Source organism: Patagioenas fasciata, chromosome 2, assembly GCF_037038585.1.
Source record: "Patagioenas fasciata isolate bPatFas1 chromosome 2, bPatFas1.hap1, whole genome shotgun sequence".
Classification (NCBI taxonomy): domain Eukaryota; kingdom Metazoa; phylum Chordata; class Aves; order Columbiformes; family Columbidae; genus Patagioenas; species Patagioenas fasciata.
This window is the reverse complement of record NC_092521.1, coordinates 143,637,147-143,655,067: the sequence shown is the minus strand read 5'-3', so window position 1 is coordinate 143,655,067 and position 17,921 is coordinate 143,637,147. Positions and strand designations below refer to the sequence as shown.

Genomic DNA, 17,921 nt, shown 5'->3' with positions numbered 1-17,921 from the left:
GGCCACCTTTCTCGTATTAGGAAACTCTCAACTGATTTTTACTATGACTAGACTGGTGTCCTTTAGTTTTCACTAGGTATTGTAGGAATTCCAAAGAAAGTCATTGAAATACCACTTGAAAGAATAGCAGCAAAATGAATGCTGTCATGGAATATCATTTTCCATATTTTCCATTTCCTCTGTACATGCACACATACAAATCAAAGTTTGAACTAAACACACTTATCCAACAACGCTGCAGCACAGTGCAGTATTTATTCAGCTGCTCTTTTGGTGTAGTGGCAAAGAAGTTCACTTAGATTAGATAAGTATCTTTAAAAATGTATGAACTAGAGCAAAAGCTAACATAGCAAGTGGTAGAAAGTCCTTTACTAACTGCAGAGTTAGTCACATCAGCAGACAGCTCACTGCATGCTTTCCATTACAGGGCTATCAATAACAAGCTGCAACTGTTCTTCCCACCCTAACCATGCTACTCGTGTGGCAGAGCCCACCTCTAGATCACTCCTGCACCCTACACCTGCCACCCCCACATCACACAGTGTCTGCTTCTCCATGCCACAGTGTTTCTGCTCCCACCAACAGCCCTGCCCCCCACCCAGGACCCTGGCCAGGCAGCTCTTTCCACCTGTTTGATTGGCCCAGGAACCAGCAGCTTGTTGGGCTTTGGAATGTAGCTGCCAGTGTAGATTGTGCGGGTGTAGAAATTGCATTCCAACAGCTGGGAAGAGGGGGATAATAGCCAGAGGGAGGGGAAAGGGACCTGATTTTAGTAAACTGACTAAAATAAATCAAATACAAATACAAACCCCAACAGCACTACAGGAGAAGCACTGTAAATCTTACATACTGCTGTCAGCTGCTTGCATCTGGTGAGTAGGGAGAGCAGGAAAAAAGAATGTCTTAAAGGTGAAAAGCCAGAGGTGGAAAGGGGGAGAAGTGACTGCCTACAGAGGCCCTTGAAGTGTCAGATAACAGAAGGACTCGTACAGGCCCATTTTAACAGCCTGCAATTTTGTTCAGTGTAATGGGTTGCGGATTCTGCCTCCACTGTTTTTGCAGGAAAGCAGATGCTGGGATCAGAGATGCTAGGTACTGTACAAACATGGATGGAGGGACCACCCTGTTCCAAAGAACGTAGTGCCCTGTTTGGAATCCAGACCTAGAAATTATATGCAACCACAGAAGAATGGCCTAGTTCCTTCTTTTAACCCAACATTTCTCTTACACACAGTGCCCCCTCCTCAACATCCATCATAACTCCATGACTCCAGAGATGATCGGTGCAGGTAAGACACAACATCCCTCTCACTCAGAGCTGCAACTCTGCTTTGCAGAAACACCTGCCAATGAAAGTGGGTTGTCCCTGCCATTGATGGCCTTGCTGCTTGCTGGAATATTTGACCTGAGAGTGGTTCCTTCCCCTCTCTACCTGTAGTCCAGTCCACTTTTGGTTTCAATGTGCAAGTATCAAGGAACATGCCCATGCAAACCACCTGCTGCTGCCTTAGCTGCTGGGCAGAGGAATACAGAGACCGGGGCTGCTGGTGGCATGGGCAAACAAGAATAATCATGAGAGCGAGGAGGAGCAGAAGGCCATAGCAAGGGAGAAAGACCTCACTGCTGGGCCAAGAAACCCGGCTGATCCTGTCACGCTTGCCTTACAGCAATGTTGACACGGGAGAGGAGGGGAGAGGCCAGCATAGGAGGGTCACTGCAGCTTCTGACTCCCGTTGCCGGCTGCTCCACGGGAGGCCAGGACGATGCGGTGGCTGGGTCGAGGTCTCTGCTCGGGGGACGTACCGGGCGGCCTGACCCTCCCTGTGTACGCAGGGCCCGTGTCAACGCCCCGGTGCCCCGGCAGCGGGGCCGGGTGGGGCTGCGGTCTTTAATCCGGTTAGGGGGGATTAGCGTGGCGGTTTAAAGGCCGGAGCGGCGCGGGGAAGGGGTTCCAGGCGCGCCGGAGAGGAAGCGGCCGCCGCCGAGCAGCGGGGCAGCCCAGACGGCACCTTGTAAGTGAGCCTGGGGGCGGGCCGGGTGCGGCCATCCCACCGCTCCGCGCCCGCCCGGGGGCTCCGGCCCCGGCACCCTAGCTACCCAGAGCTAACCTTTTGTTCTCCCTCTGCGCTTTGGCAGTGTAGACGATGCCAGCCATCAACATCGAGGACTTGAGCGAGAAGGACAAACTGAAAATGGAAGTGGAGCAGCTCCGGAAAGAAGTGAAGCTGGAGAGGCAGCCGGTGAGTGACCGCGGAGAAGGGGCCCAAGGCTGCCCGGCCGCCGGGACAGACGGCGGGGCCGGAGAGGGGAGAAGCCCGTTGCTCGCCGGTGGGGCTTGTGGGGGCTCACGCGGCGCCCGAGACACGTCGGGTGGGCGGCGAGGCTGGGTGCGGCAGTCCAGAGCTGAGCGGGAGCGCCCCGTCCCGCCGCGGCGGGCCCGGCGAAGGCCGTGGGAGCGGGGCTCCGGGACCCGCGCTCCGGGAGCCGCTCTCTGGGAGAGCCCCGGCTGTTTTCGGCCGATCGCTGTCCCCGCACGCAGTTGGCACCGACGGGTCCTGCCGCCCCCCTGGAGGCAGGGGCCGGGGACGGCGCTGGATGCGTAGCGTTGCTAGCACCGTGTAGAAACACGACTTTTTTAGGGGGGGTGGCTGTGGAACGAGGGTGAAAAAGAGGCGCACTGCCCCCGGGATAAGGCGCCCCGAGGGGCCGGCAGGGGCCCACTGGCTGAAGTAGTTCTCGATGCACTTGGCACCATTCGGGTTCCCCTCGCTTGAGGGTCCCTGGAGCCCGGTGCCAGCACAAGGCAGCGTCGTGTGGCGAGGGGGGAGCATGTCCCTCCTCGAGCTCTGTTCTCCTCTTTATAGGAGACGCTTTGGGACCTGCTAGTACCAGGTGAGGGGGTGGTGTGCTGGCGGGAAGCCTTGTTGCGGCACCGCTCCCCGTCCCGTACAGCACCGCGCCCGGTGGTGCTGCGGGAGGAGCCGACCGGCCACGGCCGCCCTCTGCCCGGTACCACTCCCCCGCCTCGGGTACTGTGCCATGCCCGAGCAGAGGGCACGAGCCAAAGCGTTGCTGGGACAGAGCCATGACCCATCTAGTCTTGTCCAATGCAAACATTATACTTTTGTAATTTACACTGGTTGTTCCTTTCCACAGGTGAAGTAGTCAAATTTTTGTATTTGTGCACAATTTCTATAGATGAAGGACATGCAGAACTGATATTGGTCCATGATAAAACTAATATTCTTTTTCTTTTTTATACTACATGCCAGAAGAAGCAAACTACATCTAAATAAACGCTACTAGTTAGGACTGAAAATACATCTATATGTGGGAATCAGTGGCATTACAGATTTTATTATTATTATTATTATTATTATTATTATTATTATTAAAAATTCTTGCCTAAATTTTGGGGATAAACCAAGAGCCCGTTCACATTAGGGAAATTGATATTTTCAAATCACCTGTAATAAAGCACAGGCAACATCCACAAATTTACCAGTGCATTATAACAGAAGTTTCAGTCTGAGAATGAAATCTGTGTGGTACTTGTCACGGTCCCCTGGTATCTGTATGGCTGTTACAGGGACAGGGAAATGCAGAACCCACCTTTCTGTTGTCACTAAAAGTAAAAACATTTTGCCAAAGTTTTCTTAACTCCTTCCTACACCTTTATAGCACAAAGAGGAAATATCTTTTTGAATAATTTTTTTAATAAATGTTTGAATTTGTACTTAAGCAGGCTTTTTTTTTTTCTTATATGTGAAAAAGATCCTGATAGTGCTGACTGAAGCAAAACAAATGCTGGTCCTGCATATACTTTGGAGCACAACTTTACTGCAGCATAGGGTGCCTCAATTTGAAAAAGCAGGGTTTGCGAGGCACAGATGAGTAAGGCATGTGTAATGGGATTTATAGGTCCAAATTCTTCTTTGCTATAAGGCAGACAGAGGTAGTTAGACCATATTTTATGCACTGTTTAATTGGGAATTAACTTGGAGTTCTTTCTGATGGCTTAAAGCTTAATTTTGCACAGGCCATGCTCTGTTAGTCCATGATGCAGTAAGTACATTCATTGGTTCTCTTATTATAATTCTACCTATGGAGTATAATATAATTAACAAAGATGTCAAAGGGCCTTAAATTAGAAATACTAGTCATTTAGTGGCCTGGCCAACAGCTGGTTCCTGCTGCTGACTCTGCACTGCTATGCCTCCGCAGGGATTGTGGTTAGGAAGGGAAGAGGTGGGGACAGAGCCAGGAGTGTGCCCTCAGACATGTCAGGTATCTGAGCACATAAGGACAGTTTCTGTTGACATAGGGAAGGGAAACACGAGGTGTGCATGGACAGGATCCTCTGGAGTTGGTGGGATTTGCTCATGCACCCTCAGGGTCCGCAGACAGCGTTACTATATGTGCTGCATATGCTGCAGTCTCAGTGAACACAAACCAAACCCATTTATTTTTCACAGGCAGGTTCTGTGCAGGCTTACCTACATCAGTGCTAGTTTGCTATGAATGTCATGCAAAGTGCCATGCATATTATGTTCTCTCTTAGCACAATAGGCTGCCCATTGTTCGAAGTAACCCCAAGTAACCTGTAAGTAGACTGTCTTTCCTAGTCGGGTCTTTACTCCCATGCAAGACATGTGGTTGCTATTATAGAACTGCGATGTGGGAGTTTTTATTACCACTGAAAAAATCATTACTGAATGTTTTGTTTGGGAAAAACATGTACAGTCTTAAATACTTGAAAACTGAATTGAAAGTCACTGATCCAGAACCCACTGACCATAAATCATGCTGATGCCGAGTAGAGTGTGATCTGCAGCTTAATAAAACTACCTTGGCTAATTTAAAAAAAAAAAAAAAAAAAGGCAACTATGCAGCAACTGCTGTTCCAAGTGACATACATTCTCAGTGATGCTCACATGTTCTGTCAGTATCGGGCTGTGAAAAAGTGGATGGAAGCTGAGTCTACACATATTTAATTCTGGCTCTGTGATCAAGATGGGAAGGTGAATAAGAGAAAGGAGGATGTGAATTCACTGGTTTGCTCTTCTGGTGTGCACAATGAGCTTCAGATATAACACAGCCACTTCTCTGTTCTTTCACTCGAGGTGTCCAAGTGCTCTGAAGAGATCAAGAACTACATCGAGGAGCGGTCGGGTGAGGACCCGCTGGTGAAGGGGGTTCCCGAGGACAAGAACCCCTTCAAGGAGAAGGGAGGCTGTGTCATCGCTTAGGAAAACGAACCCAGCACCTGCCACTGGAGCAGACATTCTTGTACCTGTAGGGAGTCACTAGCGTGTCCCCACTGCCGCCGGTCCTTGTTGAACGAGCACAGGAGCGGATTTCTTCTTTTTATTTTTTTTTTTCTTACAAAAGTAACGAAACCAACCCAAAAGCAGATGAGACCCGCGTCGGTCGCTCCGCAGGGATGGCTGCCTCACACTCCCCGCCGTGGCCGGGAACGGCTCCTTTCGCTTCGCGGCGCCTGCTTTCGCCTCCCGTTTGTCGGTTGCTTCATGGCTGTTCGTTGGCATTAAAGAAAACCTGCCTGTAACCCGAGACCCTGCCGTGGCTTGCTGCGGGGGAGAGGAGCTGGAGGAGGGACGGGACGGGGCGGGGGCCACCGGGAAGACCCGGTCCCGTCGTTAAAGCTCGCCGGGCCAGGCCGCGGGGTGCCTGTGGCGCTGCGCGGCCTCGGGGCGCGGTGACAGCGGGATGGAGGGCGCGTCGGTGACAGGCCGCAGCACCGCGACTTGCGGGTGGCCCTCGAGAAGGCACTGGGGTGCGGCGGTGCATCCCCGAGGTGGGATGGTGGGACACTCGGCTGCACAACTCTGTGCGGGGAGAGCAATGGGGACAAGGCCACTGAATCGCCCGGGATGTGTTTAAATAAACAAACTTCCCTTTACCAGTGTCAGAAACGAAGCTATGAGTGTCACCTGCATGCAACTCCCTGCCGTGCGCTGTCTCGGGCCGAGCGGGCAGGCTCGGCCCCGGGGGTGTGCGGTGGCTGGCGGGCAGAATGTGACACAACCCGGACCCCGGCGGCCGAAGTCCGGAGCTCCCACCCAGCGGCTGCAAAATGCAAGGTTAAGGTCTGTTTGTGGATGCAGGAGGCGAGAAAAAGCAGAAAGGAGCCTGTTTGTCATTGCGCTGTTTCTAGAAGGGGAGTAACGGGACGTTCCCGCAAAACTGAATTGTAACTTAAGAGGAAAGGAGGCACTTCTGGTAAGGTAACATGTAAATTGAATGTCAAATGACAAGCTGCAACTAACGGTGGTGTTGGTGAACTCCCAACAGTGAGGTCAGTGTTACCTGTAGAAGGCTGTGGTATAATGAAGCACACCTGTCAAAGTTAGATAATGAGGTGGTTTGGAGGTAGAAGGCCCTGGTGTGGAGCACACTGTGGGGTATGGGCCAGTTGTGAGAGAAATCCACTTTGAAGTTATGGTGTCATGAGAGAAGTGCTAAAGTTTGGTACCTGCTTCAAGGAGTATATGGCATTATTGTGGAAGCCACATCTGAACAAGCAGGATGTGCATTCAGAGGTAGGTGTTATGGAGTATGAAGACTTGTCCCTCCTCTACCTATAGATAAGTTTACAAATCCTAGCTGAGGCTACAGTGCTTCATTGTAGATTTAAAAAAAAGAGTATGCACTGGGTTGCTAGATATTAACTAATGTGTGTGAATTTGTGTGAAGTCTATGTGCTGTTTTATCTTTTATAGATACTTCTCAAAATTACTCCATGAACATTATATTTTTATGGATAAACTTAACCTTTTTCAAATTTCACCTCTTTCCCGGATACTTCCAGTATTAAAATGAGATATCCCAAAGATCATTTAATTAATCAGATTTTCTACCATGAAGATGAGGTCTATTATCCTTGAGCTTTAGAAGTTGTAGGGTCATCTTCTGTGTTACAAAAAAAGAAACCTGAGCAATAAGGAAGAGAGATGCATGACCAGTCTGTTCCCTAGGAAGTGAGTTTCATTAGTCTAAATTCCTGGACATTCTGCAAAGCAGAAATAAGCTGCCAGAGAAAGAATCAGCAGAAATTGGAACTGAATTATCTTTTTTCACCTGGATTAGTAGTGCAGGATTTTGTAACTAATACTATAGTGTCAAATTTGTGCTAATCCTCTCTGGAGTGAGCCTTCGCTCTGTGCATCTGTAGAGTCATCTGCCCAAGGAGCTTCTTCCTTGGCACACTGCTCCCCATTACCTGCCTCGGCACCACAACCACATTAGCGAAAAATCAACATCCTTCTGAAATACAGAGGACAAGGCCAGACCTTGTGAAGGCAGTAATCTGATCTGGAAGATTTTAAAAGTCTGGCTTTCTCAGGGATAGGTTAAAACACACATTGTTTTGTATCTCAGATGTTTGCAGCTCTGTATTTACTGAGGGATCAGATGGAAAGGTGAGGTGTCTGCTAGTGCAGTGTTTGCTGCTGTGCTGTATGACACAATGAAATTTTTCCAAATACCATTTTTCCTCCCTCCTGTTTTTATTCTCCCCATGCCCATTGAAGTGGAGCTAACAGTATGCCCTGCCTTGCTGGTATTAGTGCAGATAGTTGCATCAGGGGCTAAGAGGGAATGGGTTGCTGCATTTATCACATAAATCCTGCGATTAATATATTGTAGAAGAAATTACAGTAAACAACATAAACCACATTTTATCACTGCCCTGTATTTTGCAAAATGCTTATATAGCATTTATTTCAGATTTTATGTGATCATACAGAAAAAAAAAGTCCACCAGTTTATGTCAAATCCAGTCTGATGTTGTTCACCCCAACGTATTTTATGTATGCCTGTTGTGTAATTTGTGGCACTCTTTCCTCTAGCTAAATACGGATGCAGCTACCAGAGAAATCGGATAAATGAGCAATGCAATTCCATGACTGAGAACTGTTATTTTTTAGTTCATTGATTTTTTTTTTTTTTTTAATCTATTAAATTAAGGTATCTTAAAGGGTCTGTAGTTTTCCAATTGTTCTGAGCAGGATGAGGAAGAGACTCTTATAATTGCAGGGGGCTGTTTTTAGCAAGGGTATTGAAGTAAGCTTATGAGTAGTTTCCTTTACGACTTTATAGGTCACCACCCTTCCTCTTGGAAATGGAAAACCTAACTTTTCCTTAGCTGGTTGAACAATGCTTGCAGTGCAGTGGTATCCTAGAGCTTGCTGCAGTAGTGAATTTACAGTATAACTGACTTGAAGAAAAAAGATTCAACCTACTCTCTGTGTGTGTGTATGCATAACAGTATGCATATACATATAGGTTATATACATGTTGTCCATTTTTCTTTTCCTCTGGCATTAGTAGTAAGAAGCTTTAGCAAATAGGTTTGAAAAGGATTGGCATATATTTTGCTGCAACTGCATGTAACGCATGATGACTTGTCTATTGACATTGTCACATCTCTGTAGGATAAGGGGGATTTCCTCTGTGACAGTGGGACTTCACCAAAGGATACTGCTACCTTATTGCCACTCCTGGCTTGTATGTCATGAGTTTCCGCTTATTAATATATGTATTTTACAAGATCTTAAGTGCTCTCATATCAGAAACAGTTAAACAACGTGACATTAGTAAGACTCACAGATTTTGCACTGAGTGTCCTTCTCTCTAAGGGAAGCAAAATTTATTCCCAGATTCTGGGATATTTTCAACAACCTTTGTCATTTTGTGTCTGACAGAAACATTATACAAACACTTAGGGACTAGTTCTCTTGCTGTTGTAGATAAACACAGCTATATCCTTTATTACTGCCAAGAATTCAAGAATTTCTGGTGGTAATTTAACAGAGAGGAAAGTTTTATAATTTATTTAATTGATTTTTTTTTTTTTGCTATTGGAGGGATAGCTGGGATATGCTGCTGTCATAAGAGGAGCCATCCAACACATTCACTGGTACTCTAGCAAGAGTTGCTTTGTAATCAGTTTAGGAGAGTAAGAGAGGAAAAAATGAGCTTCAGTACAGTCAAGCAAGGTCTGTGTAAGACTTTTCCTGATAATAATAAAAGCGTCACCACCTAACGTACAAATGCTTCATTGTGCAGCAAAAATGCAGTAAAGGCAAATTTATGAACAGTGATCTTTTTTGTTACTCAGTGTCAGAGTAGTGCATGTATCTGAGATTGCAGTTGCTGTGTCCAAACATTGGATTTTTTTTCCTTATTCATGTTAGAAAAAAAATTGCCACTGCATCTAGTTTGATTTCACTCAATGAGCATCTTCTAGTAGGAGAAATGGGCCTAAAGAATATTTTTGTGGTTCAGGTCTAGCTGTCAGATTGCTTTATCATTGTTACACCAGACGGGGTTAGGCAATACAATTATGTGTTTCTGATAAGTAAAATCACATGTTAATAAGCAGTTTATGACTGAGCAAATGTCTGGGGTTTATATAGATTTTGCCATGACTCTTCAGAAAATGTCCTTTTATTTAAATCTTTTTAGGTCACATTTGCTTGGAAACGTGTAATTAAATCTCCCCTCCCCTCCCATGCACCCACGCTAATGGATGTGACATGTCCCAGACAGGTGTTGGGGTGCTCTGAAAGCCAGTTTGTGTTTCTGCTCACCTTACTCAGGACTTCGAGTTTCTGGGAGATTTTTTTCTCCTGTTTGGGCTCAGAGGGAGTGTGAAAGCCTCCACCCAGCCAGCTCTTGAAGATGAAATTTGATAGATGAACACTGATAGGTTACATGAGGAAACCTCCAGGATACTTGGCGTGCTGCTTAAAATTATTTAGGCTTGTGCATCTAGACAGCAATGATTATATTTTCAGTGTGCTTTAAGAACCAAAGATTCTTGGTCACACAGCACCACCTGACTTGTGCGTTCCCTTAGATTTCAATGAGTAGTTTTTAACTTCTCATTAAAAAAGAGAGCATTAGTTTCTCTATAGAAATAAGTCTTGGCAAATTTAATAATTTTAAATATTTCTAGAAATTACATTATATCTGTAATCTTCTTTTTTTTTTTATATATGGCAACCTTCAAAATATGCCACCTAAACTTGAGGTTGGGTGAACTGGTATGGGTGGCACACTGCCTTCTGGGAAGAGCCAGAAGTGTCTGAGCCCGTCAGGTACAGAGATCCTGAGGAGAAGGGAGTAGTGGGGTAGTCACATTGCCAGACCTGAAGCTATTCTGTGGTGGTGAATGTTCTGGTCACTGCCCACGCTGGGGCACTTGGTGACTGTGTGCTCTATGAAAGCTGAAGGACTGAAAGGCTGAAGTATGGAGCATGCTCTGATGTGCTCTTGGCCATGCCTGCTAGTGTCTGGTCTCCAGTATCGCTGCAGAACTAGCAGGATTTTATCTCTCATCAGGAGCCCTCTTTCTTCCTTGTTGGCATCCCCCAAACCTGCTGCAGACAGGAGATTCGGTTCAGAGAAGCACTGCGGTGTTCAAGAGCAGAGCTACTTTTCAGGTAGATTTGGGAGGCTTTCTTGGGAGTGGGTCCTCTCAGATGAGCTGTTTCAAGTATTGTTGTTAAAGTGTGTGGTGGGATAAGCACAATGGTGTATGTTATGATTGCATTTCCAAAGGCAGAAAAGGAAATTAAAAACTCCTCTCTTATTCTTGAGAAGAAATCAACTTTACTTCCCTAACAAAACCTTTCACAGGGGAATCTGATAAAGTCCTGGAGGACAAAAGCCCACCTTATTTGGAAAGAAATGTGGGACATTTTATTTCAGCTTAACTTTTTCCCAGACACACACATACGCATACACACACACAGACACAAAAGGTAAATGGAAATAGAAGGAACCAACTAGAACACGCTGAATAAAAATGTTTCATATGGCACTGGAGCAATACAGTAAGTAGATCCTTTGTAAGCTTCTTGTGGTTCAGATAATAGTCCATATCTTTAGCTGATGATTCAGTATTATTAACTAGCAGACCTTCAGTCAAGTCAGTTGTTTTAATCCATGAGGATACCCCAAACTTATTAGATAGTTGGCTGATAGGTGAGGACCAGAGTTTAAGTGCCAGCACATATATAAAATGACATAAGCTGTGGGTCTGTGGTGGGTCTCCATCTACAGTTTGGTGTGTGCAGAGTCATTCTTTGAAGAGCTCTAGAGAATATTTTTCTACTTTTAGTGACACAAGAGAAAGAAATGGTGAGGCAACAGTAGAGTTAGGATCAGTTCCTAGGGCTATTTTCTGTTTTATCTAAAGGATTCAGTCATTATAGGACCTCTTGGATGCAGTCTATAAACCATGTTTAATGTCCAGGACTACTTCTCTGGATACAGGTGTGATAGCACAGATATGCCTGTCTGAACACGACCCACTGATGCACTGGGAGGTCCTAGAAGTACAACAGGGGACCTTGTTTGCCACTTTTGGTTCTGGTTGATGAAAAAGCATTATGAACATTTGGAAGCTCTGCTAATGGGGATCTCTTCATGAAGGAAATCCATCAGTCCAGGTGAATGGTATAGCCCAAGCAGTACTGGATACAACATTGCTTAACACAGCTAGTCTTGTCAACTGTTACCCAATTTTCAGTTTGCAATTCTGCGTAGTTAAGTGCTGAGCCTTTTGATGGGGAACAGTGTGTGGGTGGCAAAGATAGATAAACTCCAGAGGCACATGCCTTTGAAGCTGGATCACGTTGTATAATTCCACAATGTTCTAGAACCTTGCAGTGGAGAGGTGGCCTGGGATGGCATGGGCTACAGTGAGATAACTTGTTTTGTTCCTGTAAGGATGTCACCCAGAGTCAAAAGCAGGATCCAGACCCCAGTGTCCCATCCTCTGGTGAGCATTACACTATACCTCTGCTCAGCGTCTCTATGTTGGACAGTATGAGTTGCAGGGACAAAATGAAAAATGCTTCACTTGCTGACTTCTGCATCACTTTTGCAAATGGACACAAGTAGCCAGAGCTCCCAGCCTTCTTAAAGGTTTGTCTGAGATCAGCACCTAGATTGACATGACACACTTTTGTAGGACTACCCTCATTTGAATGCATCTGCCCTCAGACCTTAGGAATAGCCATGCCCTTGGTACTCACTTGTTCTCACTAATTCTGGGTTCACTGTGTGCCAGGCCAGAAAAAAAAAAAAAAAAGTCTTTGTCTATTTTGTTTCAAAAATGTGTGATCTGTGCTTTTTCTGGTTCCTTCTGGAATGATACCTCCAGTTGACTGGTCAGGTTGACTGGGACAGTCCCATGTGTCATAATTCATGTGTGGGAGAAGATTAGTGATAAGATTAAAACTATGAAATCATGTGACCTAGGAGCTGATGCTGTGGGCAGCTTCACAGGGCACCTGGAAAGGCTCTTTGGTACCAAATACAAAGAATCATGCTTCATGTGAACTGTGATTGCTGTGGATGAGTTTGAACCCAGGCAATGTCCAGCTGCAAGTGGAAAATGGGATTCCTTAGATTTATTTTTTCCCTTACAATCATACCATGTGCACATGTGGCTCTTGTCCAAGAAGAACACAAGGGCAAACATGGATTAAAACCCATAGTGTTGAGTATTGAGTGAGAAATGGTCTTTCGGCAGTATATAGCTTTGCCTGTTATGGTGTGGTTGAATGAAAGATGCAGCAGATACTACCAACAGAGAGGTAGCTTAAGTAAAATACAATCTGCATGTACTCAAAGGAAAGAAGGTAAGAAATTCCATGGAACTAAACACAGAACTGATTGCCTGATCCTGGAAGCCTTTACAAATATGTTCCTATCCTCTGCTGGAGAACAGATTTTATTATGGTAGCTAAAATTCTTGTAGTCTGGAGGCAGAAGCAATTTTGGCTTCTTCTCAGGTCTATGCAGGAGAGATGTGCCTACACAACTGTCCTGGGAAGAAGGACGCAGGGAGGGAGGAGGGGTTGGCTAGGATCGTGTGGGTCTCTCCCTGGCTGGAGCTGGTCTTCCAGCATCTCGTGCTTCAGGATAAGGTTAAGCTGGGCTCAACTCCCAGGCCCTGGACTGGACCTTTTATTTTCCTATTATGGTAGTGATATGTGCCCTCTGCTTCAGCAGTGGGGCTCCCAGATGTGCCAGCAGGCACAGGGTAGAGGAGCAGCACATGCTTCTGCACTGCCTGGCAGACTTGTAGGTTTTTAAGTTTTAGGTAAGCATTGGTAAAAACTTCGTGTTTTATTCAGAGTTTGTTTGTTTGTTTGTTTTTTGTCTCCTAAAGTAAAAACTGTAGCCAGATATACAGGATCAAAAGGTTTGCAGTATTCAAATTTCTGAACCAGTAATCAGCTTTTCTTTATATATTATGTATGTTGTGAGGAACTGTGTCACAGTGAAAGGAAAGAAACACAATGATTTAAACAGAAGTGTGTCCAGTTACTGCCAAATGAAGAGACGAGGCAAAATCACAGAATACTCCTGAAGTGCATACTTTATTTTTTTCCTGAAAATCAGGTTTTGTAAAAAGATATGAGGACAGATATGTTTTATTATGTAAAGAGATACTGCCAACTATTATGTTATAGGGTTTTTCTCTCCTCTAGTTTCTTTTTTTCCCCTTTGAAAAAGGGAACATTTCCTTTAGTAACAGTTTGTTCCTGTATTTGCTGATCACTGCAATCTTTGGTACCCAGCACTGTAGCAGATTGCACGATTCCTTTGTTGCCTGTGACAGAGCTCAGTTGAAGGTACAAAAAGGAATTATGGTGCTATAATTAATCAATTTTAGATATATCTTCCCATTTCAGCCATATATTGTCCAACACTCAGGACATTCTTCTGTTTTTTCTCTTAGATGAGCACATTGAATATTGGTTTTAAATCTGCTGGTAGATTCTCTGGAATCTTAGCTCTGGCCACAGCTATGTGCAATGGCAGTGGAGAAACCCAAATGTGAGCTCGTCCTGTTCACTCTCACTTGGCAGCAGCGAACAGAGAAGTATTATAGAAGCATCCTGAATATGCCCAAGGCACTAGCCATGACATGTTATCTGCACCTTTAAACCAGCTTCATAGTGCTAAGATGGAATGACTTTTTTTCTCTTTAATTCTTAGTGTCTCAAGCTTACATACCATCCATTGGGAGAGGGAAAAGGGGAGAGCTAAACAATCTGAAATCTGTCTGTATTTATATCTAAATGCATACATATACACAGAGAAGATTTGGGAGGGGTTATACATAACAAACCTGATGTGGCTGATGAGTTTCTTTCTTCATTCTGTCAGGTGCTTAGTACATTTGTAAGCAAAATAGAAGATCAGCAGTGTAGTCCATAGAAACAGAGCGGAGTGAGCCTGAGTGTCTGCCATGGAGCCCATGCTCAGCCAGGTACTTTGATGTGGTCCTAATCTCATCTCTTTGTAATCCCACCAAGTCAAGGGGACTGGCAAGGAATTTAAATACAGTAGAAGGAACCATATTGTTGTATTTGACTTGGCTTTCTTTTTTCTTCTCAATGACATCTTCTGGAAAACTTGACCTGTTCTGTTCATCCAGATATTTTTTTTAATTGGGCTGGTTGTGTCTTGTCCTGTAGGTGCCATGCAGAGCGGTTGGGTTCTGCACATGAGATGTGAGAAAAGTCAGGGAGACCAAAATGAACTGAAGGGCAAAGACAACAGAATACGGTCTTTTGGGTCTCACCAGATCTGGACTTTTCAATGGCCGGGCATTCACAGGCATCCTGGCTGGTGTATGAGTGTCTAGCATGTTCTTCAAAGTTTGTGAATGAAGGTCAAAGTTTTGAGAGCAACTTTCCTACCTTCCCTGTTTAAGTAATCCCGCAACCACTCATTTCTGGCTCAGAAGTGTTTGTTTAGTGTTCACAAAGATGCTGATAAGAAAAGCCCATCACACTGTTTAATTCCATTTATTTACCCAGGACTTCTATGCAATTGCTTTTTACTCCATGAATTTCAGTCTTTGCATCTCTCCTCTATGGGGTGTGTTTGGGCTGATATCAGTGAGTTTGTTTATACAGGCTAAATCAATCACACTTCAGATTAGATCTGCTAGTCCTCAATTATAATGGGGAAAAATGTAATAAATGGAGAGTAAACCAACAATACAACTTGAGGGACACTTTTTTGCTTAAAATGCAGTAAAGGCTTTTAAAAAAGACATGGATATGTGTGGCAATTCCTCATTCTTTTTAGGTTTTCACAGGGAGGAAACAAGATTGAAAATTCTAAGTAGAGTAAAAAAGTTTTGAAAAAATATTTCCAGTAGTAGTCACAGAAAAATATGGAAAGAAATCAAAGCTCTTTTATTTCAAACTTTGTGTGAAAGTTTAAACAACACTGTCCAGATTCATCACTACTAGCTGTTAAGTTAGATGGATACTTATTTTTTTTCCTGTGAAAACATTGAGACTTTACAAGGAACTGCCACCTAGATTATAATTTTAGGATTTGTTGCTTTGAGGTTTGTGAAATGATTCTTGCTGCTTTAAAAAGCCTAAGTCAAAACTAGTTCATTTTTTGTTCTTTATTTTAATTATCTGGATATTGTGCTTTTAGGACTTTTTTTTTCTGCCAAGTGTTTTTTGCAGGGTTAAGAAATGGATATCTATGTTTAAATCAAACTTTTTGAGTTCAACCCTATATCATTGTGGAAAATGTTTTCTTGGCTTGTTCCCAGCAACAGTCTGACAGCTCAGAATACAGAAGTTTCCATATCATTGAGGCCTAGTCCCAAATCCTGTACTTAAATAGGGCAAATTCGTCAATGACAGCTGCTGTAGACAGTAATTCACCCAGGTGTTGTGTCACGTGTCAAACGTTATTACAGAGTAAGAGGCGCAGATTGTATCCAAAAGTAAAATCTTCCACATTGTGGGCAAGAAGATTTGTCTTCCTCATGGAAACGGAAGACGTGTTTTGGCAGCATCTAGGACATTTGCTACCTTGACAGGACCCCTTGTATAGTGGTGAGTCATTTTTTACATAGATCTTCTAGGTGAGTCCTGACCAAGAGGAATGTGTGTGTTTCTATAAGAGGAGTGAGGGCCATCCCCCTTGTTTCAGTTAGTACTATTAAAAAAAAAAATAATTTCCAGAAATAGGTCCTTCAAAACTTCCTGAAAATGTTCACCCTGCGGTGGTGATGCATCCTGAAAGAGGAAGCAGTAGGTTGCAGCTTGCCTCTCTAGAATACTTCAGACCTCAAGCAAGCTGGTAATACTGGATTTTGGTTGCTAGAAAAAAGTGCACTAAACAATTTGTGTGACTAGGCAAGGTTAGCACTGCAGGGAAGGTTTTCTGCCTGCTGTGTGGTTAAATCATCTGTGCAATAGAGTTATTTTTAACCTGTTGTTGTCTTTCAAAGCACACACTGCCTCTGTTTCTGCACATGATGTTGCTGGAGACTGAATGATTGCCTCTTCCATTGGGGTACTGACCACTGCAGGTCCAGGCTCATCACCATCAGGCTGGGCGATCTGGGCACTTGGGCAACTCCTGGCTTCTGCTACGGTCAGGACCTCCTAGCACGTGTCATGGTGACTGGAAGCACAGGAGCAGCTGCCAGCACTGAAGGGACCTCATGAGTACAGGAGGGACAGCAGGACCCTACTTTGCCCACCATGTGCTGGTAGATGTCTTCAGCAGTGAGGTGCTGTGGTAGAAGTGTTACTCTCTCCACAGCCTCTCTAGCAGCTATGAGGAGCTGACCTCCTCCTCTCACATGACTGGATCACCCCGGTTCTGTCCTGAATGTGTTTCCACCTCCCAGTCTCCTTCCCTGCACCCTTTCCCTACCTTTCTGAAGAGTATTACTGGGAAAGAGTTGGCCACCAGACTTTGTTTAGGGTTTTGGAGAACTTGTGAGGTAGTTGAGGAGAGCCATGGCCTCGAAGACAAAGGGAATGTACTCTGGGAATATACATTTTGGTGTGCTTGGGATGTGTGCCTTGGGGGGGACCCAAGCAGAAACCAATGTGTGGGAAATAAACAGCTGCTGTTTGGATGTATGAAGCTCCCCAGAGGAGCAGCTGAGAGGATCTGCACAGGCTGTGGCATAGCAGCTGGTGAGGAGCTTGCTGTTGGGGTCCTAGCTGCCTTGCACCCATGGCTGAGTTTTGGTGGCCAGGTTTGGTAGCACCCATGGGTGTCCCATGGGTTTGGCCACCTCAGTTCTGCCTTGTGTCTTGCTGAAGCACTGCCTCATCCTCAGCACTGGCATCTCTATGATGCCAAGTTTTCTTGCAGTGCAGTTGTTGCTGCTGATGATTGTGAACAAAGCTACAAGGAGAAATAATGTTTTGCAAGTTGTTAATTATTTTCTTTAGTTATTGTTGGTGTCGAAGGCAAAGGGCTTTCTCATCTGTTATCGTTTTCCTTTCAAGTCAGTGTTACGCTAATGTCTGGATACAACCACTGAAGAGCCACCATTAGTGGCTTTTTGTTTATTTATTTGCTTTTGTGTTACATTAAAGATCCCATTAATTGTGCCATATTTCGTTATTAAATTAATAGAGCTAAGTTCAATTACTGTAATTTTATTTGAAGGAAAAAATACTCATAACATAATATAGTAGTTATGTGGCATCGCTAAATCGATTCAATCTTCTTAATACAAAATACCTTTTTCTGAGACATTTTCTCTTGCCTTTCTAATAAGTAAGTCTAATATCAGTTTAGGTATAACTCGCAGGAAGCTTTCATAAAAATTTCTGTCATTTTGTAAGAATTCTGTTTATTGTTTTCAGAATTCATCGTCTTGCTAATTGTGTGTTGAAAGATACTACCACTGTACAGTATTATAAGGGATAGATAAAAGAGGTATTGTGTGTAGAAGTGGTATGGCCTTTAATTTCTGATTTGAATTACTTGATAGAAGGTAAACTTGCTGGTGAATAATGGAAAGAAGCCTTTAATTGCTTTAAAGGACATCTGTACACACTCTCAGTACCCAAATTAATTCAATTACAGTT

General features: G+C 44.4%; 1 protein-coding gene across 3 annotated transcripts; it reads left to right on the top strand.

The window, feature by feature from the left end:
- Nucleotides 1-1,738: 1,738 nt before the first annotated feature.
- Nucleotides 1,739-5,569, top strand: LOC136098935 (guanine nucleotide-binding protein G(I)/G(S)/G(O) subunit gamma-11). Of its 3 annotated transcripts, none has more exons than XM_065832726.2 (3): nucleotides 1,739-2,012; nucleotides 2,142-2,240; nucleotides 5,124-5,569. In XM_065832726.2, the coding sequence occupies exons 2-3, from the start codon at nucleotides 2,145-2,147 to the stop codon at nucleotides 5,247-5,249; spliced, it is 222 nt and encodes a 73-aa protein (XP_065688798.1). In that variant the 5' UTR covers nucleotides 1,739-2,012; nucleotides 2,142-2,144; the 3' UTR covers nucleotides 5,250-5,569. The 3 variants fall into 3 exon arrangements, with proteins under 3 accessions (XP_065688798.1, XP_065688796.1, XP_065688797.1); XM_065832724.2 differs by having other exon boundaries at nucleotides 1,741-2,012; nucleotides 2,137-2,240; XM_065832725.2 differs by lacking the exon at nucleotides 1,739-2,012 and having other exon boundaries at nucleotides 2,030-2,240.
- Nucleotides 5,570-17,921: the final 12,352 nt, after the last annotated feature.

Bases quoted from the DNA above. Each gene is read 5' to 3' on its own strand.
- LOC136098935 (XM_065832726.2), top strand. From the start codon at position 2,145: ATGCCAGCCATCAACATCGAGGACTTGAGCGAGAAGGACAAACTGAAA. The intron at 2,241-5,123 runs GTGAGTGACCGC...CTTTCACTCGAG, and splicing joins TGAAGCTGGAGAGGCAGCCG to GTGTCCAAGTGCTCTGAAGA.